Source organism: Suricata suricatta, chromosome 10 (assembly GCF_006229205.1).
Source record: "Suricata suricatta isolate VVHF042 chromosome 10, meerkat_22Aug2017_6uvM2_HiC, whole genome shotgun sequence".
Lineage (NCBI taxonomy): Eukaryota > Metazoa > Chordata > Mammalia > Carnivora > Herpestidae > Suricata > Suricata suricatta.
In genome coordinates, this window is record NC_043709.1 from 104,036,482 (window position 1) to 104,061,273 (window position 24,792).

The window sequence follows — 24,792 nt, forward strand, 5'->3', positions numbered from 1 at the left end:
CTCCGCCCGGGAGCGCGGGGAGGAGCGCGCACCTGGACGCACGGCCGGGGGCGGGCCCAGCGGAGCGCGGGTCGGGCCGGAGGCCGGCCCCTTGGTGGCCCGCCCCCTGGGCGTCTGGAAGCCGGAAGCGGACGAAGACCAGCCGACTCGGGGCTTCTCAGAGGAAGGGAAAGCCTAGGGCCGGTACCTCGCAGCGCCGCAGCCGCGGGCCGCGAGCCCTACGCAACCGTGCGGGGCCATGGGGACTCCGCGCCTCGGGCCACCCGTCGTCTCAGGGCCCCTGCTGGGGCGGCTGCTGCTGCTTCTGCTCCTGAGCGGGCTGGCCTTGGTTCGCGCCTCCCCGCGACTTCTGGACCACCCGGCGCCGGTCTGCTCCCAGCAGGTGAGACTCCGACGCACCCGGAGGTTACCGGGGCGCGGGGGCAGGACAGGGGCGGCGGCAGCAGACGAGGTGCCCCGGGCTGGGCCGGCAGGAAGTCTGCGCTGGGGGTCTCAGCGCGGGCGCGCTCGGGAGGACACTCGGAGCGGCAGAGGTTGCGGGGCTGACCCGAGAGCGGAGGGAGTTTGCGGGAGAAAAGTTCGCGCGGCGTGTGTTGCACAACCTGGCCCGGCGTCCCGTGCGGGAGGCGGGAGCGCCGCTGCCGCTGGGGCCCCGCTTTTCGGGGAAGGAGAGGGAGGCGCGGGGTCCGGCCGGAGAGGCTGGGCAGGGCCGGGTAGAAAGGGAGGTGGGGGGAGCTCTTCGGAGGAACAGCCTCCACGCCGTGCGCCCTGCAAATCCGCACGGTGCCGGGGCGGGCCAGGACCGGAGCCCAGGAGACCAGTCCGGACCTCGGGAGCTTCCGTCAAAGGAACCCCACCAGCCCCCCCGACAACCTGATTAGGGGGCGGCCGTGCGGAGGTTGGGGGCCCCGACGGATCTCGGCCCCACTGCCCCCAGGAGAGACCCAGCGATCCTAGAGCCCTGCGCTAGAGCCCGGACGGCCTGCGGGGACCGAGGGCCCAGAGCGGTGAGATGGGGACAGTTGTGCGGAGGGCAGTCGGCCGACTCCGGACCGCTGGGCGACACCTCCCCAGGGGCGCAGGATTGGGCAGAGGACTAAGACATCGCCCTTCCGGCTCCCCCTCCACCACCGCCACCACCCTCGTCGGTTGAGACTGTCAAGTAGTACCCCCAGGGCGCCCTCGGGGAGTGACAGGCCCACCCGTCCCGGAATGGCCTTCTGGGGAGGACCTTCTTAAGGGGAAGAAAACAAACAGCAAAACCGCGGCTACTCCCCTAAAAACTGCCTCTCTTTCCTCCTTTTCTCTCTGGTTTCCTCAGCCCCCTCCCCTCCACACCTCTGACCCAGTATCTGAGTCAGAGGATGTGAAACAACCAACGATATTTCTCCTTATCTAATGTCGGAGGATTTGCCAAAAGAGAGTGGAGAGTGAGTGAGGTTTAGAAGAAACTTTTTTTTTAATGTGAATAATGTTGGAAAATGTCCTTGTGAGTCCCGCCTTTAGGCAAAGCAGGGGACATGTACTCAGCAGATCCTTCCCACAGACTTGGTATAGAACTGTTCTACCTAGAGAATTCGTGGTCAGTTTTTGATGGCCATTTGCCAGGTGCCTGCAAAATACAAGATACTACTGTTGCTCTGAACTGAAACTATAAGGAAACACCCCTGGTACCCTAATGTGCAGGGACTCAAATCATTTAGGAGGGGGAAGAGTCTTGAAGGGGCTAACTGTGGTGCAAGGCAGCCTGTAGCAAGTGCTTCTTGTGCAACCAGAGAGGGCACGGAATTCCAGGGAAAAGAAAACTCTTTACCGGCTAGGATGGTCTTCAGGGCAGATAAGCATTTGGGCAGCCCTGAGGGGTGGTGGGAGCAGTCCAGGTGGTGGAAAGAGTCTGAGCCAAGGCCCTTGGGTGAACAGGATAAACTAACTGCAGCTGCAGCAGAGGGTGTGTATGTGGCAGGAAAATGAGAGAAGAAGCTAGAAAGGGAGGTAGGGACTACATTCTGGCCTGGTATAAGAGCTAGACTAAAAGTGTTTGACCTTAATGGCTCAGTGGGAAGCTACTAAAAGTCAGGAGCAGGGCCGGAGAGAAATACTTATCGGCCAGATTTGTTTGCCATCTCCTGTGTTCTTCCTTCCCTCCATCTTGCCTCTACATAGACACGTGGCTCACAGACCACTCAGCTCCATGAACAAACATCTTTCCTACTTCACTGACTAGTCCATTTAAAAAGAAACAACACCCTTCAGATTTCTCTGCCTCCAGTGGTGTTTGTGGATGGGACACAATATAGTGAGGGGAGGGGAGACCACAAAAACTTGGCCTCAGAGCACCCAAATTTGCATCCTGGCTTCACTTTTGGAATCTCTGCAAAGCTTGGGCAATGTAGGCGGCCTGTGCCCGGGTTTCCTCTCTTCCACAATGAAAGAGCTGGATAAACCATCTCAAAGTATGTCCGTTCCCCATTCCAGAATACGAATGTTTATCCAAAGCCTGGTTGGAATTATTATTCAGCGACTCTCTCCCAAGACAGAGCAGAGCCTTCTACACACCTGTTCTGTTCTTAGCCTGGTGCTGCAAGCCCAGGACGTGGAGGCTTGATAAATATTTGTGGAATGAATGAGTGAATGAACAGCTCTGCTTGAAAATCAACGATAAACTGACACCAGGCATAGCGCTATTTCTGGCTTCCTGGGTTTAGCACCTCAAAACCCAGATGACTCTTGAGTTCCCCACAAAAATCAATACTGGAGAAACCATAAGTAATTGCATTTCCCTGGGCAGCCTCCTGGTTGGCTCTTCCCCTGCCGGACTTTCTCACAGATTTGCTATGACTGCTAGCTCAGAGGAAAACCCTTAAGGAAAGACAGTGACTTGGCTTTGGTCAGTATGAGTTTTAACACACAATTTTAGAGACAGGATATGTGTTGTGTTACAAATTATTTTTTTTCTTTCCTGAGCACTCTGTGGTTTTGACTTGTGGTAGAAAAACTGTTAGATGTAACCCTTATCATCTGGTTGCCATGCCACTCTCCTGGCATAAAAAGTTGTGTTCTGTGGATGTTTTCACATGGTATAGGCCTTCCGGCAGGCAGGGCTGGGGTCACTGCTGGCACTCGTGGCCCCAGCACAGTTAACAGGTTCCTTGGCCATCAGACCCAGCCCCACACTCTGACTGCGCTCCGTAAGACTGCCATCTCAGGACCGTGATCTCATATAGCAGCCAGAAGCACATGGTAGTTCCATGCAGGCGAGAGGACACGCCAGGTCCGAAGACCTGGTCTCTGGGGCAGGCTTCCCTGCTCAGCCGCTCTGCGGCCCTGCGTCCGCTCCACTGCTATGGACCCATGTTCTCCTGTAAAAGATCCTCCCCTCACAGGGTCATGGGGACAGCAATAACATGTGCGGGAAGCCAGCAGACTACGTGGGCTGTGGCTTTGGAAGGTACAAGGGCACTAACATTCACCTGCAGCTTTGTGGCAGGCACCCTGCCTGGGGCTAACATGCCAGCTTCCTTCCACACTCACAGAAACTGCCAGGCCCATGATGACATGCTAGGGGCCAAAAGCCACACAGCTAGTGAGTGCGGCGCTGCGACGCAAAGCAGTATGTGACTTCAGAGCCCACTTTTCTTTATCAGGCACCTGTTAATGTTCAGTACCTGCACACAGTTAAACATAGTGAAATAAATTTCTTCCTTTTAACCTTTACCACTGGGGATAGAGAATACTGGCTTACCTGCTGTAGGTGTTCCTTTTTTATTATTTAGACAGTATAGTGGTGATTAAGAGCATGGATTTCGGGGGCGCCTGGGTGGCTCAGTCAGTTAAGCGTCCAACTCTTGGTTTCTGCTCAGGTCATGATTTCACAGTTTTGTGGGTTCAGACCCCGCATTGGGCTCCACACAGAGTGTGGAGCCTCCTTGGGGTTCTCTGTCTCTCTCTCTCTGCCCCTCCCCCACTTGCACTGTCACAGTCTCTCTCAAAATAAATAAATAAACTTAAAAAAAAACGAGCATGGATTCTGGAGCAAAACTGCATGGGTTTGAATGTCAGCTTTATGGGACCTTGGGCCACTTAGCTGACCTCTCTGTCCCTTGGTTTTTTTCATCAGTAAAAATGGGACTGAGCCTAGGTGGCTCAGTTGGTTAAGCAGTTAAGTATCCAACTCTTGATTCCAGCTCACGTCATGGTCTTATGGTTTGTGGGTTCAAGCCCTGCATTGAGCTCTGCGCTGACAGCACAGAGCCTGCTTAGAATTCTCTATCTCCTTCTCCCTCTCTCACTCCCTCTCTCTCCCTCTCTTTCTCAGAAATAAACATTTTTTAAATGAGATAACGGTACTTACTTCATTAGGCTATTATAAATATCAAGTGAGACATGTGTATAAAGTGCTTAGCATGATGCCCGGCACAAAAGAACTCAATAAATGTTAGCTGCTACCAGTGACATCTTCTGTACCAACACTCTCCCTCTCAGATTTCTGCAGGAAACGCCATTCACAAGCAACATGCTCATAAATAACATTCTGACCCAGCTTTTTTTTTAAGTGGGCATTTGAAGTAAAGAAATTTGGGATGATTTATTGGAAGAGAATACAAGATCTATCTCAGCATTCAAAGAAGACCTTGAATGCATTTTTTACATCATTTAAGACATCATACTAATGTAGATTCTACACAGAAATTAAATTTAAAGGAATAAGTCTGCTATTTCTTCCCCTAAACAAATTCATGTTTTCTTTGTTTATCTCACTGTTTAATCCCTTCTTTTGTTTGGAGTAATGTTCTGAAAAAAAGTCTCTCTTTTAATTAATTCTTATCTGACGTGGTGATCTTGTGCTTGCTTCGGACAACACGTATGGTATATGGTGATCCTTCTAAAATGCTAAGACATTGAAAACCAAAACCATCACATCTCTGTCCCAGCCCTCAGCACTCCCTAAAACTGTTTCCCAGAGATGATCACTTGTACTTCTTTTAGTGTTTTGTTTTAGAGAAAGAGCACGTGCACACTCGTGGGAACACACAAGCATGGGCAGGGGAGGTAGGAGAGAGAGAGAGAGAGAGAGAGAGAGAGAGAGAGAGAGAGAGAATATTAAGCAAACTCCATGGTCAGCACAGAACCTTACTTGGGGCTCGATCCCATGACCCTGGGTCATGATCTGAGCCAAAATCAAGAGTTGGACGTTCAGCCGACTAACCTCCCAGGTGCCCCTAGTGGGTTTTTTTTTTCCTGGCATTTGCCTCCACATTTCTAAATGTACGTATACTGTTTTTCTTGACTTGTCAATTTTAGATATTACCTATTGACTCAACATAAAAATTTAAATTTCTTACACTTCTCCCATACTCCTCCCAGTGTTCCCATTGTAGTTACGTCACAATTTCAGTGAAATCCATGGTGTTTATACAAAGTAAGGAATATTCCTGCTGAGACAAATAAGTGCACTTTGATTATATTTCTTTACTGGTGTAATTTCTTTTCCCCTCTGTGATGATAATTCCTTTACTTCTTTATCTTCCATGATTTTCCAATAACTAGTCAGTTGTTTTCTATTGGATTTGTCATACATTGTTTTCCCCACACATCAGATATTCTTTCAATTTCATTCCCTCATCCTCCAGAGAACTCCCTCCTGGAACCCTGCATTCTCCAGCTCAGACCTGAACTTGGCCCCTGGCACAACTCTCATTCTAGATAATCTGTCCTGTTTACAGTTCCCATGACTTGGACACTGTGATTTTCTTCTCAGAGCCCACCTACCTCATTTTGCTAGAACATATTGTCTTGCAGTTTTCTCAGAAAATGTCTAAGGATATGAGGGAAATATATATATGTATATACCCTCACACTTTTTTGATTAATTTGGCTGGTATCAAAATTGTGGATTAAAGATAATTTTCCCTTAGAATTTTGAAGGCATTGATTTGTTGCCATCTAGCAAACAGTACAGATGCTAAGAAAGCCAATGCCTGGCGCACCTGAGTGGCTCGGTTGGTTAAAAGGTCGACCTTGGCTCAGGTCATGGTCTCACCGTCAGTGGGTTTGAGCCCCGCGTCAGGCTCTGTGCTGACAGCTCAGAGCCTGGAGCCTGCTTCTGATTCTGTGTCTCCCTCTCTCTCTGCCCCTCGCCCGCTCACTCTCTGTCTCTCTCTCTCAAAATAAAATAAAGACATAAAAAAAAAAAAAGGAAAGTCAGTGCCTTTCTGACTCTCTGTATGGCACCTATTTTTCTCCCTTCTGGAAACAAATCGGATCTTCTTTTTATTCTTGGTATTCCAAAAGTTTCATGATGTTGGGCCTTGGTCTGGGCCTTTTTTTCAGGCCATTCAATGAATGTTTTTATTTTGGAAATATGTATCCTTTAGTTCTGGAGTGGGATTTCTTTGCTTTTTCGTTTCTTCCCCTCTGTTTCCAGTATAACCGTCTTCTGGAAATCCAATTAGTCATACTTTGATTTCCTGAATTGATTCTTAAATATTCATGTATTTTCTCTAATTTCTGTTTGTTTATTCTGCTTTCTGAGAAATTTCCTGAATTTTGCAGTCCAACCCTTCTATGGAATTTTTTATTTCCAAGGTTCATTTTTATTCCCTGCTTGTTCATTTTACCACAGTATCCTGTTCTTGTCCATGTCCTCTCTGATCTCTTTGAAAGTATTATAATTTTGTTTGTTTTCATTTTATTATGTGCTCAGCATTTCCTTCAAGAGCATTTTTTAAAATTTGTAAGTTTCAATCTATTTCTCCTACAGGAAACTTCTTAAGTATCTGATACTCTTTGGCTGTCTGAGAATATTTTAAGAATGAGGTCCTAATCATGATGAGCACTGAGTAATGTTTGGAAGTGTTTAGTCACGATATTGTACATCTGAAACTAATATAACGCTGTATGTTAACTATCCTGGAATTAAAATGAAAAACTTAATTGAAAAAAAAATTTTAAAGAATGAGGTCCTAAAAAGCTGATTAAATACTCTGTATAGATGGAGCTTATTGATCATCAGACTTTAATATAGGGGGTCAGGCTAGTGAACTTGCCCTGTCAGTGGCAAGTGGAATCTGGAGATCTTTTCCTGGGGCGTGGTTGCCAGCATTCTGAGATCAGAGCAGGGAAAAGAGGCTAAGGTTCCCAACGTTCCGTATGTAGACCTTCACTTTACCACACTCCTTTCAGCTCCTTCATTTATACTACCTCCCCCAACACCTGGCACTTTTAGGACCTGGTTCTTTAAAAGATTCTGATGAGCCACTGGCGTCCTTCCTGCCTCATTCGCTTCTGCAGCACTCAGATGCAAGTTCCTCCACTTGGCCTGAGCCAAGTCTACTCCTCCTTCCTCTTTGGCTTTTCAAAATGTGTTCACTTCTTTTTGTCCACTGATGTTTCCTCTTTTGTCCTTGAAAATTTATAAAATGTTCTCTTTCCTAGAATTTTGACATGGTTCAGGGAAAGGGAAAAGATAATATATGTACATGATCAACATGCCACACGTCTAATGAAATTTATTCTTGTATGCTTCACTTAATCTTTCCCCCTTACCTTCCCTCTCTCCATCTCTTCTGTGTTAACAGCCTGCTATGTATCTGTCCACATATTTTCATATGCTCATGCAATTGTATTCAGACACAGGTAAATATATGGGAAGGGTTTTTTCATTACTTGTTTCTATAGAAAATTGGTTCATACAATAAAAAGTTCTTTGCAGCTTAACTCCCCTCACTCATCAACACATCTTAGCCATCACTCCAGGTCAGTAAGTATCTATGTCACTAATTCTCTTTAATATTTATATAATATTCCATAGTGGAGAGCCGTCTATCCAACCATTTTTTTTAACCCAACCCCATTTGTTTTGTGTTTTTTAAATTTTTTTAATGTTTATTTATTTTTGAGAGAGAGACACAGTGCAGGCAGGGGAAGGGCAGAGAGAGAGGGAGACACAAAGTCCGAAGTCTGAGCTGTCAGCGCAGAGCCCAATGTGGGGCTCCAGTCCAGGAACCAGAAGATCATGACCTGAGCCAAAGTCAGATGCTTAACCTACTGAGTGACCCAGGTGCCCCATATCCAACCATTTGTCTTGATGGATATTGAGATTTAAACTAGATCTCCCATTATTCAGGCACCCCCTGTTGATGGACATTTAATACCACAGAACAAGAGGGTAAGCTACTCATTTTTTAAAGATAGCACAAGGATAATTCTAAAACTTGATACATTAGGGGCATCTGGTAGCTTAGTTAAGCATCCGACTCTTGATTTCAGCTGTGCCCAGTCCTAGGGGTTTCCAGTGGAAGGAGAAATGAGCTTGTGCTTAGGAGTTAATTTCCTCACCAGCAAGGAAACAGTGACACTGGAGTGAGCAGACAGCTAGGAGATTTTGTTGGAACATGTGAGGAGTGCCTAGCAGGGTTTTGATGGCCCCGGGCAATGAGAATTCATCACCAGGAGCTGGACAGGATACAGAAAATCTGGACCCCACGGGCTCTTGAACTGGTGTCCCAGATGCCCAGATGGTAAGGTATGGATGAAATGGTATGCTTGGAATCAATCCTGGGGCATGCGCAAGGATATCATCCCTGTACCCACTTTATGAGTGAACCCGGGTGGCATCGCATCTTCTCCCTCCCATCTTTAGCTTTGTCTCTCTGCTCTCTCTCTCTCTCTTTTTTAAAGTTTATTTATTTTGAGAGAAAGGACACATGTGCCAGCACAAGCAGAGGGCAGGGTGGGAGGAAGTGGGCAGAGAGGGGGCAGAGAACCCCAAGCAGGCTCCGCACAGACCTGATGTAGCGCTCAAACTCAGGAACCCATGAGATCCTGACCCGAACCAAAATCAAGACTCCAACGCTTAACTGACTGAGCCACCTAGGTGCTCTCTGCTCCCTCTTGAGAGAAGGCGGGTGCTGATCCCAACACCCTATTTACACGCATATACCAAATCCCTGTGTTGTCACAAAAATCTTCTTTCTGATCTGCTTCAACATCCAACTTTCCCACAAGCCATGGTTGATCCATTTTGCCAGTTTGGATAATTAGAAACACCTGAGCCTGAGTTCGTCCTTTGCTCCACTGCCAAATTTGAATACATGCAGGTCTCCTCTTATAGTAGTAGCTTCCATTTATTGAGTGCTTACTATATGCCAAGCTCCAAGGAAGGGCAGCCAGTAATTAAAGAGCAGCCATTAGGTGCCAGACACTGGATAAATATTGTCTCGTTTAGCAGACAGAGACACAGTTCCCTGGGCACTACAGAATTCTTCATAACAATTTTCTTAGGGCTTCTAGTAAACTGCCTGTTAAACAGTCCAGGAGCGCTCTATTACTTTATCTAATTGCATCATTAATACACAAATACATTTCTGCTCTTTGAAATTTTTTGTAATAGAGATATATTAAAAGTGGAAAGGGGCTCCCTAAACCTACACCACCATCACCACGAGCCTACCCCTGCCCCTTGATCTTTTATATTTGTATAATTTAATTTTCAACCATGCTGTGAAGTTGGTGTTATGGGTGTTTTGATTTTACAGTTGAAAAAATCAAGGCCTGGCAATGTTTGGTTGCCTAAAGTCACTTAGCTGGTAAGGGGTGGGGAAGGTGGCTGAGCTCCATGGACGTGTGCATGTCTTCCAACGTAGACTCAGCTGGCCAAACTCAAGCCCAGCAATCACATCTCCTATTGTTTGTAGTTGGGGCTTCTAAATTCGACTCCTCTGGGTTAGAGAGTTAATACAGATTGCCAAGTGGGAGGCAGCATAAGGGAATATCTGTTCTTTGGTCTTCTGATCTTTAAAATGGGGCTGAGGGCAGTTCTTAGTCTGTGTGTGAGGGTTAGTGAAATAATGTATCTAAGACACCCAGAACAGGGTCTAGTACCTAAGGGAGTTTGTAAAAACTTGATGAATTTTCTATAACCGATCCTGTAATGAGGGCTATGGTTTCTGTTCCTTCCCCTTACAGCACTGTTATCCAGACCAGACGGGAGCCCGGAAGCCTCGGAGTATTTAGAGGCCTTTTCGGCCGGGTGCCCCAAGAGAACCCTCTCAGTGTCTTTTAAAATTGGGAAGTTCCCAGCTGCTACCAGTTACTCAGAAAATGCCCTTTGTGTTTTGCCAGCCACTGTACCCACTGCCATCCTGTTTCTCCTTGGATGGGCAGGATGAGAGAAGTGTGAGAAAAATGTGGTTCCCTGCCCCAAGAGAGGCCTGAGGTGGGGGTTGGGGGCAGTGTATATTTTATTCTTGAGAACAAGCCAGGGGAAGCATGGGGAGCCTGGCTCGTGAACTGCCGTTCTTTCACACCTGTGATCACCACTTTCCTTTTTTCCACAGGGGCTGAACTGCACAGTCAAGAATAGTAAGTCATCTGTTTTTGTTCGTCTTGCCGTTGCCTTGTTAGTAAAGTGCTAACCCTGTGCTGATCTCCGACAAGAGTGCCGCCAGTTCACTTTGATTTGGGATAAGGGTTACAGCCCTTGGCAGGAGTGCCCTTGGGAATCCAGGATGTGTGCACCTGCGCTTCCTGTCAAGAATATCCATTATGCAAAAGTCCAGAAGTGAGAAACAGAATTGTCATTTGGGTTTTGAAGGTATTGTCTGGGGTGCCGCCCTGGCGTGTCTGTAGTATGATTTGATTTGCCAGAGCTCGTCACTGTAAGGTGAGAGACATCTGTAGTGTTGATTCTGTTTTGTGTTTTAATTCGAGAAGGAGGCACGTACTTCAAGTGTCTGAGCTAATTAGGGACCCCTGGCATATAAAATAAATCAACTTTTATCATTACCCCAACCTTCCTGTGCTCTCATTTCACTGCTTTATCATCAAGACCAAATTCGTGCTTTGTCTTCTGTCCTGACATGCCCTTTAGACATCAGAGATTTGCAGTGACCCAGACAAGCTGGAAGAGAGGCGGGGGGGGAGGGGGGGACAGATTGGTGAAGCCCGGAACCCAGCCGAGGGTCGCAGGCCCCCTGAGCATTTAAGATCTATCTCTTTGGAGCCACTGCTGGCACATCTCGCCTGCACACCTCATTCTTTTGCAGTTTTTTTCAGGTTCTTGCAGAGCATGTGGGTCTCTGATTTCTGCTTTTTCTGGCTCCAGGTACCTGCTTGGACGACAGTTGGATCCACCCTCGAAATCTGACCCCTTCATCCCCAAAGGACGTCCGGGTCCACCTGGACTTTGTCCAGACCCAGCATGGAGACCTGCTGCCTGTAGCTGACATCCGATGGACCCTGCAGACAGATGGTGAGTGGGCATTTCAGAAGGGCCCTGGGGGAGTCTATCCACCTCCACGTGAATCCATAGACTAGACCATCCGTCTCTCCTGCCAGATTCAGAGTTGGGCTCCCAGTCCTGTGCTCAGACATGAGGGCCCAGAGTTCATGCTGAGAGGTGCCATCATTTCATGCAAAAAGTGAATACTTTTTCAGTGTTTTAGATATTAACCCACGATGGATTCTTCTCAATCCACCAGCCTTCCTTCAGCCTAAAATCCTTATCAACCAGGAAAAGGAATTCAAGTGGTTAATTCTCTGACTGTAGTAGCAAATATTTATTGGAAAATGGTACACATTTGCCAACCTGCTTTTCCTCTAAATTTAGGGCCTGGCTTTTTTGTTTTGTTTTGTTTTTTTGTAATCTTTGCTGCGCCCAATGTGGGGCTCAGACTCATAACCCCAACCGAGATCAACAGTCACATGCTCTCCTGACTGAGCCAACCAGCTACCCTTAGGGGCTGGCATCTTTTAAAACAACACCCTTTCTCCCCAAAAAACTTTTCCAGGACAGAGAGTTGTATGACAGAATCAGGAAGATTGGGGTTAACAGAGCCAGTCCCACATTTGTGACCAGAGCCTGGGGGAGGTCATCCTCCTTATAAGTCTCCAGCCTCTGGTGCCTGTCCCAGCCTCTCCAAGGATGGGGACAGCCATGTGTGACACCCGTGCCATGTTGTGGACCCCCCAGCCACACATTTGCACAGCCTTTGCCTTTAGCCCAGTGTAAAGTTTCACTTGTCCTTGCGCAGCTGGGAAGTAAGTGTCTGCAGGGCAGGAGGCTAACTCAGGCCCAAGAGTCAAGCAAAGAGAAACAGGAAGTGGAGGGTTAGGTACAATGTGCAGATTTTCTTTTAAGAGTGAGTAAGCATAACAGTTGGGGAAGTGCCACACCCCGTGGTTTGTGTTTGTGGATCTGCATCTGTTTGTCTCCTCTCCTCCCTCTGGCCTGCAGCCAGTGTCCTCTACCTGGAGGGTGCAGAGTTGTCTGTCCTGCAGCTGAACACCAATGAACGTTTGTGTGTCAAGTTTGAGTTTCTGACCAGACTAAAGCATCATTATAAGCGGGTAAGCATCTGGCTTCAGAGTGGATTGTGTTCCCGTGGTGACAGTGAGGAGCAGAACATGTTTCTGAAGGCTTCCCAGACATACCCACCCCGGCTTTTGCTTCCAGCTTTACCTAGATGTTCATTGAAAAGAGAGTCGAATGGGAAGGACTTCCTAGGCCCCTCCTCCTGCTCTCTTTCTCTGTAACCTGGATTAACCTAGGGCCTGCCTCCAGGAAGGAACAGCTTTGTGCAGCCCAGAGAACCACCTTGGCTGGGGCACAAGCCAGTGAGTTCTGCAACGGTTTCTGTTTATTCCCGATGATAAAATGTTGATTCTAGTTTAGTTTGTTTAAAGCAGGGTTCACAAAGCATACACATGCCCTGGGAACCAGTTAGAAATGCAGACTCTAGGGCCCCACTCCAGACTTCCAGAATCAAACGCTGAGGGTAGGGCCCCGCAATCAATGTTGGACAAGCCTGCCCATGATTCTGGTGCACGTTCCAGTGTGCGGACTGCTGGTTGAAATCTGCAAAAGTGCCTGTTTGCAGATCTCCCACAAACACAAGCAGCCCAGACAGATCCCTTTTCCTGTATATAATTAGGACCCTCAAACTTGACTGCTAGGTGGATGGTGAGGACCAGATGCCTAGATCAACTTAGAAGCAAAGCCCCCGCCCTCCATCCACCCCCAGGATAGTTAGAATGGGAGTTGGAATCAGTCCGCGTCCTCTACACCATCCAGAAAAAAATATCTGCACACCTTCTGTTATCTGTGCAACAAAGGTGCCTACAGGAGCAGACTCAGTGGGAATCTATAACCTTCCTCTGCCCTTCCTGCTCCAGAACATTCTCAAGAGATTCCTGGCTTTCCCTTAAGGAGGAAGAGTCATTTAACAAATGGTGTTTAGCTGCTTTTTTTTTTCCACATATTGAATGATTCCATTCATATGAAATGAAAAGCCCAAAATAGGCAAAGCCGTAGAACTGTCTCTTGTGTGCTAGCTCTCCCAATAGCCCTGAGTCCTCTGGCTCAGCTCCCTGGCTCCCTTACACCATTATTCTGGAGTTTGAGAGGGCTCACAGGGAAGGAGGACTATTTTGACTTTCCCCAGATTCTCTGGCATATGATGCTACAGTCTACCGATGAAGGGCCAGACCTAGGTTTTTTAAAATAGGCAGCAAAGACCAGAGGAAACAAAGAACAAAGACGTGCCTCCTTCTCATTTGGGATCTTGCTCTGATGGCTGTTTTCTTCTCCTATTTCGCTGATCTTTTGGAGGTGGGTGGGGTTGGTACTGTTTGGGTGAGAAGTGTGTGACCTTTCCAACCACCCCTTCTTCCCTCTCTTCAGTGGCGTTTTGCCTTCAGCCACTTTGTGGTAGAACCTGGCCAGGAGTATGAGGTGACTGTTCACCACCTGCCCAAACCCATCCCTGACGGTGACCCAAACCACCAGTCCAGGAACTTCCCTGTACCTGGTAAGAGCGCCCTCCCAAGCCATTCCCTCCCCCACTCAGCTCCTGGGGAAGAAACCAGCAGATGGCTCAGACATCCGCCTCCCTGCCCAGCTGGATGGTGGCTGCCATTGTCTGAATATGGTACCTACGGAATAAACAGATGCCACGGTTGGGGAGCTCCTGCCCCAGAAGGGCCAGGAGGACGAGCCACTCTCGAGAGAGTTTTCACTCCTGCTTCTAGCCTGTCTCCAGCTCTCGTCACCGTGCTCTGCACCTTCTCCTTTTTCATTCCCCACTTGCCCCCACCTGGTTCTTCACTTTGTGCGCCACGTCCACCTGCATTGTCTACTGCCATCCCATGTGTGGTGCCGCGTCCTCTCCCCCCACTAATCCGTCCTGCCTAAGAAGACTGTGTTTATCGTCTAAAACGTCTCATGTGTGTGCACTGCCTATTCCTGTGTCCTCCCCAGAATCTCAGCATGTCTCATTGTTCAAAGCCAACTACACCTGAAAACCCAGCCCCCCCTTGAGGACAGGGTCTGGGGCTTATACCCATCTGCACAACCTCCAGCACCACATGGTGCCTTGCATATAGTAGGCCATCAGGAAATGCTTGTTCAGGGTGAGGACGGTCTCCTCCGTTTCTGGAGCGCTCCACACAGGCATGTGCACATGCACGCATGCACACACGCATGATCTGCTTACCCTGCTTCATTTTTCTTCACATCACCCATCACTCCCTGACATACTATCACGATATATTTGTGACGTTACATTATGCTGTTTGTTTTCTTTGATCTCTTTTGGAATGTGCTCTCCAGAGGGCAGGGACTCTGTCTTACTCACCACTGTCTAAAACGGTGCCAGGCACAGATTGGGTGCTCAGCAAGTGCTTGTTCCTGCAGCAGACTGACTCAGTGACTGTCACTCTGCGGCAATTCATACCTATCACATGTCTTCTTCAACCAAAGTGAAAGTGAAACCGTCAAGGCCACTGGGGAAAGGAGATTAGGAAGATATTTATGGAGCAGTGGTCCTCATCAAATTACCTGGTAGCTTGTTAGAAGCATGAATTTTCAGGACCTACCCCAGATCAACTAAATCAGAAACTACCCATGATGATGCACAGGAAAGTTCGAGAAACACTGCTGTGGAGGAACAAAATATTTGTGCCTCTGTCAAGAGTCGGAGACAACCACAACCTACAGAGAAGCCTGGAGGTGGGAGGAGGATCCAGAGTGGGCCAATATTCTTGGGTCACTCAGAGCAAGCTCAGGAGGAGTACAGTTGAGTCTGGAAGGTTCCCTGAGAGAGGAGGGAAGAGATAAGCAGGTCAGCCCCCAGTTCTGTAGGACCTCTGGCCCCCAGCAACAGGGCTATCTGGGAGCTGGCTTTGAAGGGGCCACCTCTGAAGGCTCCCAAGAAGGAAAGAGGTTGTTATCCCTGATGTTGGGAGTCTGCAAGAGCAAAATTTCTAAGACAGAGGCTTAGTGTCAACCTTTTTTCGGGCTGACAGGCTGCGAGGACCCCAGGATGAAGATGACCGCACCATGCGTGGGCTCAGGTAACAGTGGCTGGCGGTCTTGCAGGGGGAGCTTTGCCTGGGAGCATGCACGCAGCAGTGCACACCTTCCCCTCACTCCCATCCCGTGTCTGCGCCCTGAGCAGGCAGCCTGTGGGACCCCAACATCACCGTGGAGAGCCTGGAGGCCCGCCAGCTATGGGTGAGCTTCACCCTGTGGAATGAATCTACCCATTACCAGATCCTTCTGACCAGTTTTCCGGACACGGAGAACCAGAGCTGCTTCCAGCACGCGCTGATGGTGCCTGAGGTAACGCTGCCGCCGTCCTGACCCCTCCAGTGTGGCCCCACCCGCCTCCCCCGGCCTCAAGTCTCCTCCATTGTCAGGACAGAGCCTTTGCCAGAAGCCTAGCACTAGTCGATCCCAGTCCTGCACAGCTCTGTCCTTTTCCTTTCCTTCTGATACGTGGTTGGCGTAGAGTCAGTTCTGTGGTGGATCTTCCCTTTGTCTCTTATAGTTGATCCTGCAGTTGATATAAATGTCATTGATCTCTGTCCTGCTCACCTCCTCCGTCCTTTTAGTTCTTCCTTCCCCACAGTGTCCTCTGTTCTTTTTGTGTTTTTTTTTATTTCACCTATTCCAAAAAGGATCTGAAGATTTTTACATGTGGGTATTAAGACAAAGGGGAAATAAAGATGAGGAAGTAAAATGGAACGAGGGTGCAGTTACTACTGAAAATGTGTGTCCCGCTGTTGGCCGTGAACGCAGATTGTCCCCACAGTGCCAGCAGCCAAAGCAAAGAGAAATTCCAGTTACTAGACATGTTCACGAATTAACAACCAACCAGTCGCCCTGGGGAAATGTAGTCTTTCCTGGAACAGAAACCCGGCAAGCATTTGTGTGCATGGCCTTCCTAAGGGGCACACTGGACAGCAGTGACAGCGTCCTCACCAGCCACCCGCATGTGGTGCATTCTCACCCATCCTCTCCTCTCCCCGCAGCCTGCGCACCAGGACTCCCGCCAGCGGTCCAACGTCACGATCGCCCTGTCAGACTCTGACTGGTGCTGCCGCCACCGAGTGCAGGTGGGTTGTGTGGCGTGCACAGGTGTGGGAGCGCGTGCCCAGGGGGCACTCCTAGGTGGGCAGAGTAGGAAAGGAGGGCGGCAGCTCAGGGCCCCGTGCTCTGAGGACCTGGCACTGTGCCCCACTGGGCCTCCCCACCTGGCGAGGCATCATGTCCCCTTCCTGGCCCCTTCTCCCAGCCTCACCTGGGTGGGCTTCTTTGGCCCCTGTAACTGATGGACGATGTGCCCGACAGCCACAGGCAGTTCCAGGAGTGGCCAGCCAGGTGTGTGTTCCTCTCCAACGGCCTACTGGCGGGCAAGCATCAGTGGAGGCCCCGAGTCTTCCCAGCATCTTAGGGTCCCTCTCTCCTGTGCTCTCACAGATCCAGCCCTTCTTCAGTAGCTGTCTAAACGACTGCCTCAGACACTCCGTAATGGTGCCCTGCCCAGAAATTCCAGATCCTCCAGGTATTTTGGGGGGTGAGCGTGAATGAAGGCCAACACCTTGAGCTGAACCCTGACGTTGAGTTTAACTTTACTCGGAGGTACTCGGGCCTGCAAGGTGGGGCTCTAAAGACACTCCTGGGTAGGACTTCTGACTGCCTTTCATTAGCTGTGTAGCTGTGGGCAGAATACTTAACCTTTCTGATCCTCAACTTTTGGGACTGAAAAAAATAGGGATTGCTACTGTCAGAGAGTTAGAGTTATGGACCATGTACTAAATGAAGTTTTTGCTATGTCCACTTCCAGCCCTCACAAATTGTGACTCTTCATACTGTTAGGCAGAGGGTCCCTCCCACAGGTTCACAGATGAGGAAAGAGAGGCACAGAAATGTTCAATAACTTGTCCCAGATCATACACCAAGGAAATGGCAGAGCTCCAGCTTTTGACCTGAGGGCTGGAGACTCGGCAGCCCATTCCGTGCCCCCGCACCGAGACCAGCCTCCCTCGGAAGCCACCCGCAGCCCAGCGTGTGGCTACGGCCAACATTGCATTGCTACACTGCATTGGCCTGGAGGAGAATCCGGCCCCCCGGTTGGGAGTTGGGGCATCTCTTAGTAGACCAACAACTCAGGTGTTCCCTGTAGATGTTTTCACTCAGTTTACGGGTATCTAGAGTGCTAGTGCAGGGCCAGGGTCACTTCTAGGCCCTCAGTGGGGGCAGCGATGGCTCTTGTCGCCACTGCTGATAATTAAGAATACCATTTTCCCGTTGTTCTCATTGCAGCCTCGATCGCAGGTGAGCCCCGATCTCCTTCCGTAGCGCTGTAGGAGTCTGCAGGGGCCTTTCCCTGGGGGCCACGTGAGATGTCCCTGACTGAGCCTTGGATGGAGCCAGGCAGACGAGGCTGAGCCGAGAAGCCAGCCCAGGGGTGGGGATCGTCGCCGTGTCATGGAGCAGGCCAGAGTGGACAGCCCAGGGGCGGGGCACGGGGCCTGGGGGAGCTCAGGGCTGGCATGGCAGGCCTCCTCTGCCATATCACTCATGCTGTTCTGCTTCCCGCAGACTATATACCCCTGTGGGTGTACGGGTTCATCACGGGCATTTCCATCCTGCTGGTGGGTTCCGTCATCCTGCTGATCCTCTGCATGACCTGGAGGCTACCCGGTAAGGGGCAGGGGCTGTGGGGGTGCTCAGGGGTTTCCCCTCTGCTCCTCTCTTTCTTCCTATCCCCTTCCTTCCGCTCCAGTCTCTGTAAGGCTATCCTCAGAGGGCGCCCTTCAACCCCAGCCTGAAGGACAGACACTGCCTCTCTTAGGCCACACCTAGCTCAGTTGTCAAGACCTCTGTCTGCAGGAAGGCTGCCCTGGGCCCAAATACCAGCTCCGCCCCTTACAACGTGGGCAAATTACTAAATTCTCTGAGCCTTGGTTCCTCTTTCAAAAAGTGGAAATTATAAAGGTACCCACATCGTAGAACAAATACAAGGATGACCTGAAATAATGTGTATGAATTCTTAGATGGAGCCTGGCACATATTTGCTCAGCATATGTTAGCCATAATTATATTTATTGCTACTAAAAGGAATACCATTCAAATAAACTGAATGGAAGGAGCTAAGGGAGCATTTTCCCTGCATCAAACATGATCAGCCAGGCAGGTGGGAGAGCTGAATGACTCCATCCTGTAGCCCCCAGACTTGTACATCTGAGGTCAGGGAGAACGGTGAGGGGCAGCATGGTGTGACAGGGAAGGAAGGCTCTGGGTGGATCCAGGACGTACTGGTGTGGATCCCAGCTCTGCCTCCCTGCTTTGCAGGCATAGGCAGATTGCTTAACAAAGCCTATATTTGCTCTTCTCTTCTGTAAAATGGGATAACACCTCCCCCTCAGGGCTATGGTGAGGATTGAATGCGCTGGCCAAGTTCTGAGCAGGAGAGACCATGGGCCTTCAGCCTAGGGGCTCCGCCTTCCCCTGCCCTCCCTGGGCCCGGGCCCTTCAGCAGTCTGGGAGCCATTTCCACATGTTCAAGGCTTGTCAGGATTAGGTATTAATAATTATTATTTATTGTGTGATGGGAAGAACACCAGACCAGGCACTGGAACACCCAGTGAGAGAGCTCTTCTCCACAGGATTCTTGGAAGGGTCAAATAAGTTAACATTTTTATAGACTCTAAAGCGCTTTATAAACTGTAAAGCTCTGCAGACGCCAGAGAGGCTTTTGCTTCATTTCTGTTGTTGTGCTTGTGACCTCTTGCTGAAGTGCCATACACCACACTGACTTGAAAGGACACATGCAGGAGAGGACACGAAGGAACTTCACTCGTTTGACTATCTCTTGGTAGTTCTGGGAAAGGGCCCAAAAGGTGGGGATTGAAATGAAGGTTCTGCATGTCTTCCTTGGCCATCGGATGTTCCGTTTACCCTGCTGTGTCACTGGGGAGCCGACTCCTGCACCACAGCTTCCTTCTTTGTGCTTGGGGGTGGGGAGTAGTTGCTTAAGAATGTTGTTTCCCTTCCTCACCTCGAAAATACCAGGAGGAAATGTCGCAAACCAGCCTGGTGGGGCTACTTGTGTGGGCCACCTCTGAGAAACACTCCAATGCAGGGACAGCCTCTTCCCCAGAAGTGTCCTCACCAGAGGCTTACAACACGTCCGCTGTGGACAGGAGAGGAACCAGGGCTACGATGAGGGACATGGGTGGACCGTTCCCCACCCCCTAGTCACCGCTCTGGGGTCCCAGCTGAGTCAGTTCTGCCTCATGCTTGTGGCCCCCGCTGATTGAGTATGTTCAACATGCCAGACACTTCACATATACAATCTCATTTAATCCCTACCACACAGACCCATTTTACAGAGGAAGGAACAGAGTTTCTGAGGCATGGGTAACCTTCCCAGATCTCACAACTGTTCATTGCTGACCTGGGATTCACACCTGAGCAACTCCACACGGCACGATGTCCTGCAAAGGCCCGAAGCATCTGATAACTGCCTTCCCTTATCATTTGCCCTGTGTCAGAGGTGGGACAGCACGCCTCAGAGGTCCCTGTGAATTGGTCCCTATTTCTCTTCCAAAAGACCTGCTCCAGTGTATTTTTGTTTCTTTCAGGGTCTCATGAAAAATACAGGAAAGACACCAAATGCACAGGTCAGTGTTTGGTGTGTATTGTTGTCAAAGGCTTGACGGAGGGTTCTCTTGAGAGACATGGGTGGGTTCCCTTCTGCATTCTAACTCCTGAGCTCCTTCGGGAGACCTCCCATAAGAGGACCTGCTCCCTAGGACCCCCACACAGAGGGGACCTCAAATAGCAAAGCTAAGAGAACATTTTTTAAATCACTTAGATAAGGAAGGGAAGGGACCATCTTTTATGAAAAGAGATCCTACCTACAACAGATATTTGTATTCCATAGGCAAGCCTTTGTGTCTCTTTTTCTCTTTAATTATAATAATTGAAGTATCAGCTAAAGGGCAGATAGGAATCTTAAGAAAGAAATTCACTCTCCCAGAAGGCATGAAATTGTGATTCTTTTCAGGCAGCCAAAATAGGCAAAGTAGCAACATTTGGCTTATTCTGAGGCTTCAGGTACATTACTTAGGCCAGGGAGCCAATCTCTGCCTGGTCCAGGGTGTCCCTGGCCTGACAAGTTAGGAGCGCTGCTCCTGGCCTGTGGTTTGAGGATCAGCGCGGGTGCATACCTGAACCCGTGGGCCTGGTTTTCCTTGTTTCCCTTAGATGTCCTGCCCAAGAACGGCCTGACGCCCCCACCCCTGAAGCCCAGGAAGGTCTGGATCGTCTACTCAGCTGACCACCCCCTCTACGTGGATGTGGTCCTAAAGTTTGCCCAGTTCCTGCTCACCGTCTGTGGCACCGAAGTGGCCCTCGACCTGCTGGAGGAGCAGGTCATCTCAGAGGTGGGGATCATGACCTGGGTGGGCCGCCAGAAGCAGGAAATGGTAGAGACCAACTCCAAGATCATCATCCTGTGCTCCCGAGGCACCCGCGCCAAGTGGCAGGCCATCCTCGGCTGGGAGGAGCCTGCTGTCCAGCTTCGGTGTGACCGCTGGAAGCCCGGAGGGGACCTCTTCACAGCGGCCATGAACATGATCCTGCCAGACTTTAAGAAGCCAGCCTGCTTCGGCACCTACATCGTCTGCTACTTCCGTGACATCAGCAGTGAGAGTGATATCCCTGACCTCTTCAACATCACTTCCAGGTACCCACTCATGGACAAATTTGAGGAAGTTTACTTCCGGATCCAGGACCTGGAGATGTTTGAACCCGGCCGGATGCACCGCGTCGGGGAGCTCACGGGTGAGAACTACCTGCGGAGCCCCAGTGGCTGGCAGCTGAAGGAGGCCGTGGAGCGGTTCCGGAAGTGGCAGGCTCAGTGCCCTGACTGGTTCGAGCGCGAGAACCTTGGCTCCGCAGATGACCCGGACCTCCCATCCCTGGACGGAGAGGTGTTTGAAGAGCCGCTGCTGCCGCCAGGAGGAGGGATCATCAAGCAGAAGCCCCTGGTGCAGGAACCTGCCCCCGAGGGCTGTCTGGTGCTCGACCCGCACATCTGTGAGGAAGGAAGGGGAATGTCCAGGCTGGAACCTCAAGTTCAGCCCCAGGGAGAGCCAGCGGCCCAGACAGAGGTGCTCCCAGTGGAGGAGGCGCCTCCGGCGCGGGCAGTGCGGCCTGTCCCTCAAGCCACTGGGAGCGGCAGGGCCAGCCGCTTGGCCATGGCGGAGGGAGATGAGGCCTGGCCGCTGCTGGAGGGCCAAGGCCCCAGGCGGAACAGCGTCCTCTTCCTCCCCGTGGACTCTGAGGACCCGCTCCTCTGCAGCACGCCCAGCGCATCCCCCGGCCACCTCCCGGAGGGCTTGCGGGAACAGCTGGAAGGCCTGATGTTCTCACTCCTCCAACAGAGTCTGGGCTGCCCGGCCCAGGAGGACTGGGAGAGTGCCGCGGTGGCCCTCAAAAACCTGTACCTGCCCTGCGAGGACGGGCAGCGGCAGTCCGTGCAGTCCGACCAGGGCTACATCTCCAGGAGCTCCCCGCAGCCCCCCGAAGGACTCCTGGAAATGGAGGAGGGGGCGGAAGAGCAGGACCTGAGGAGACCGGCCAAGCAGCTCTCTCCTGAGGACCTAGAGAGCCTGAGAAGCCTCCAGTGGCAGCTTTTTTTCCAAGAGCTTCAGACGAACTCTGGCCGGGACAATGTGGAGCCCGAGGCACCGTAGGGCCTCCTCAGATGCCAGGTGTTGGGAAAAGGGTGCGTGTGTGTACACGAGTGTGCACATGAATGTCTGGATGTATACAAATGTCTGTGTGAAATGTTTGCTTTTGAAATGTAGACCTCTTGATCCCTGCGCATCCCCCTTAATTTTCTTTCTCCGACCCTCTGGCTATGTCTCTTCCCCACCAGAATCCACAGCCCATCCCCAGGAGCTAGTGACAAAGTGTCCTTGAATCTCTGTCATTCATTCATTTGTTCATTCTTTCATTCCTTCAGCACTTATTTTGCACCTCTTATGTGCCAGATGAATTGCAGGAGTGACACTTTGTGTCCCACCCTGGCCAGAGGGACTTAACATCTAGTGAGAGCAACAGATTAGCAAACAGGATGGTCATGTGTGAAGGAAAGCCTTAGTAAGGGTCTGCCCAGGGCCCTGAAAATACACAGAAGGGGAACCTGGGCCAAGAGACTGGTTGCAGAAGGCAGCGGCGCAGGGGAAGTAGGTAGCGGGTGGAGTAAGGGCCGGAGGCAAGGGAGCTTGGAGTGGAAGGAGAGGGTCGGAAGAGAGGTGGGGAAGAGGCAGCGAGAGCCCCGGCTGGAGAAGGCATGTGGGCCAGGCTGGAGTTGGGGACATCAGCCCCGGGGCCTGGGATTCCTTTGATACAGAATTCCCTTCTACTGCTGCTCTGCAGAGAAGGAGGCTGAGGACTAGACATACCCAAAAGCCATCTCAGGACAGTTTTGGAAAGAGATAGGATAGAACTGTGTGGCATGAAACCTAGCAGCATTCAGCAGGGAGAAAGGTCTGAAATCCTGAGCCATCTTTTTGGTGCTCAGTCAATGGGAGATGGGGGTCTTCAGGGACTGCGTGGCCGGGCCCCTGAGATGTAGAGGCAGGGTGGGCAGAGGGGGCAGGGCAGGAGTGAGAGAGCTGGCAGAGACAGGCCGCTCTGAGGGGAGAGGAAAGTGTACCGCTCCGTACTTAAAAGTCTGAGTGGGTTCGAAGAGGAGAGATGCTAAGGCCCAGTGTTTGGAGAAGTGGTTCCTGAAAGTGCCTCTTTTGGAGAAACTGAAGGCTTCTGTCCCTCCAGGGTGCCCGTGAGCATGCTGGGATGCCGTCTGCCCCTGGAATAGAGTCCTCACCTGTAGCTCCAAGCTTCAGTGACGGGGGGAGGAGTCTGGCATGTAATGGGAAACTGATTATCACAGGTTACGTGTATGCGTGACAAACACATGCATATGTGTGCACAAAAGGGAGATCATCAATAAAAGAATGAACAAATTTGTTAACTCTGGTAAGAATTCCAGCTAGTTACTGAGTCACATGTTACTAGAGGTCAAGAGTTCCTAGCTGAAGAGTCTTTTCCAGTGGTGAGCTTTCACCTCATAGTGGCAGGGGCGCCAGGCCTAAGTCCCAGACAGAGTGTGGCCCGTGCACAGCCTGACAGCAGCACAGGACCAGGTAAGGCGGCACTGCAGGCTGGGTGTCTGTGTCCCCCCAGAATCCTTACACTGACACCTAACCCCCAGTGTGACGGAAGTGGAGGTACAGGTGATGAGGTCACATGGATGGAGCCCCAGACTTCCAGCCTTCTGCCACATGAGGCCACAGCAAGATGGTCCTTTGTGAACCAGACACCCAGTCTGCCTGCTTCTTGATCTTGGACTTGCCAGCCTCTAGAACTGAGAGAAATAAATTCCTGCATGTATAAGCGGCCCAGCCTACGGTGTTCTGTTAGAGCAGCCCTACGCGACTAAGACGGGAGGAAAGGAAGCGAGTTCTCCCAGCTGCCAGCCTCTCTGGCTCCATCCCCTCTCCAATACGCCGGAAGTGGGCATCACTGGCAGGATGGCCCTAGCCAGTCTAGTCCTGGAGCCCAGAAGACATTCCCATTTGAATTGCAGTCCCCACAAACCTTGAATTCTAGCTCTGCTGGCCTCTGAGGCCAAATGTCCTCAATTAGCTTTCTTCGCTATGTCCTGTTTATCTCCAGGGCTGCTACTTTTCTTTCTAACAGCTTTGTTGAGATACAGTGCACATACCATACCATTCACAGCTGCCCTCATGCAGTTCAGTGGCTTTGAAGAGTTGACTTTAGCCACCATCAGCATTATCAAATTTGAAACATGTTTCTTACCCCAAAAAGAAATCCAGCACTCCTTAATCCTCACCCCAACCTCCCTAAACTCCCCATCCCTCTATAGATTTCTCTGTTGTTGGACATAACATGTAAATGGAATCATGAAGTTCCCCAGGGCTCCTGCACCCTTTCTTCAATGTCCTTCCCTGGCTCCTCCCCTGTCCCCTCGCCTACCCTAAAGCCCCCAGTCTCATACTGGTCTTTCCAGCATAAATGCTGGAAATTCTGTCAACCTGTGGTGTCTGCTGTCAGCCAAATGCCAAGAGCTTCAAGAGCATGTATAAATAAAGCCATGCCTCTCTTTTCACATGATTCTGAAATGGCTAATAAAATCCTACTTCACCCAGAAACACCATTCCAAGAACAGATGTCCTCCAAGCTGTGACTTTCCTACCACTCAGGCCCTCTCCTTAGTAGAGTGCAGCAGAAGTGGCTCAAGTGGGTCAACATGCCACCAGAACCTGCGGTGGAGCAGCTGCGCCTGGTGTCCAGCCCAGGCCTGCACGCTTGCACCAGGCCAGCTGCCAGCTTCCAAGTGGACCTGCCTGCTGTCTTGTTCCTGATTAAAAAAGGGATGGGGGGGATGATGAGTAAATGGTGATGTAGAC

General features: G+C 50.5%; 2 protein-coding genes across 4 annotated transcripts in view; one reads left to right on the forward strand and one right to left on the reverse strand.

Annotated features, from left to right (window-relative positions):
* LOC115305338 overlaps positions 1 to 240 on the reverse strand; it is a 1,252-nt gene extending 1,012 nt beyond the window's left edge. The window contains exons 1-2 of the mRNA XM_029955564.1: positions 223 to 240; positions 33 to 174 (exon numbers count right to left, since the gene is read on the reverse strand). Coding sequence (XP_029811424.1) covers positions 33 to 174; positions 223 to 240 — 160 coding nt within the window. The remainder of the gene's footprint in view (positions 1 to 32; positions 175 to 222) is intronic.
* Positions 39 to 24,496, forward strand: IL17RA (interleukin 17 receptor A). 3 transcript variants are annotated; one of them, XM_029955781.1, is made up of 14 exons: positions 40 to 382; positions 10,123 to 10,176; positions 10,338 to 10,362; positions 11,105 to 11,251; positions 12,236 to 12,348; positions 13,682 to 13,808; positions 15,304 to 15,351; positions 15,456 to 15,619; positions 16,312 to 16,395; positions 16,760 to 16,844; positions 17,606 to 17,617; positions 17,885 to 17,986; positions 19,930 to 19,968; positions 20,555 to 24,496. In XM_029955781.1, the coding sequence occupies exons 1-14, from the start codon at positions 239 to 241 to the stop codon at positions 22,045 to 22,047; spliced, it is 2,637 nt and encodes an 878-aa protein (XP_029811641.1). In that variant the 5' UTR covers positions 40 to 238; the 3' UTR covers positions 22,048 to 24,496. The 3 variants fall into 3 exon arrangements, with proteins under 3 accessions (XP_029811642.1, XP_029811641.1, XP_029811643.1); XM_029955782.1 differs by lacking the exon at positions 17,606 to 17,617 and having other exon boundaries at positions 39 to 382; XM_029955783.1 differs by lacking the exon at positions 10,123 to 10,176 and having other exon boundaries at positions 42 to 382.
* The last annotated feature ends 296 nt before the right edge of the window (positions 24,497 to 24,792 follow it).

Excerpts from the sequence above, each read along its gene's own strand:
- IL17RA (XM_029955781.1), top strand. The coding sequence starts at position 239 with ATGGGGACTCCGCGCCTCGGGCCACCCGTCGTCTCAGGGCCCCTGCTG. Across the intron at positions 383-10,122 it reads CGCCGGTCTGCTCCCAGCAG|CCACTGTACCCACTGCCATC; the intron begins GTGAGACTCCGA and ends GTGTTTTGCCAG. Across the intron at positions 13,809-15,303 it reads CAGGAACTTCCCTGTACCTG|GCTGCGAGGACCCCAGGATG; the intron begins GTAAGAGCGCCC and ends TCGGGCTGACAG.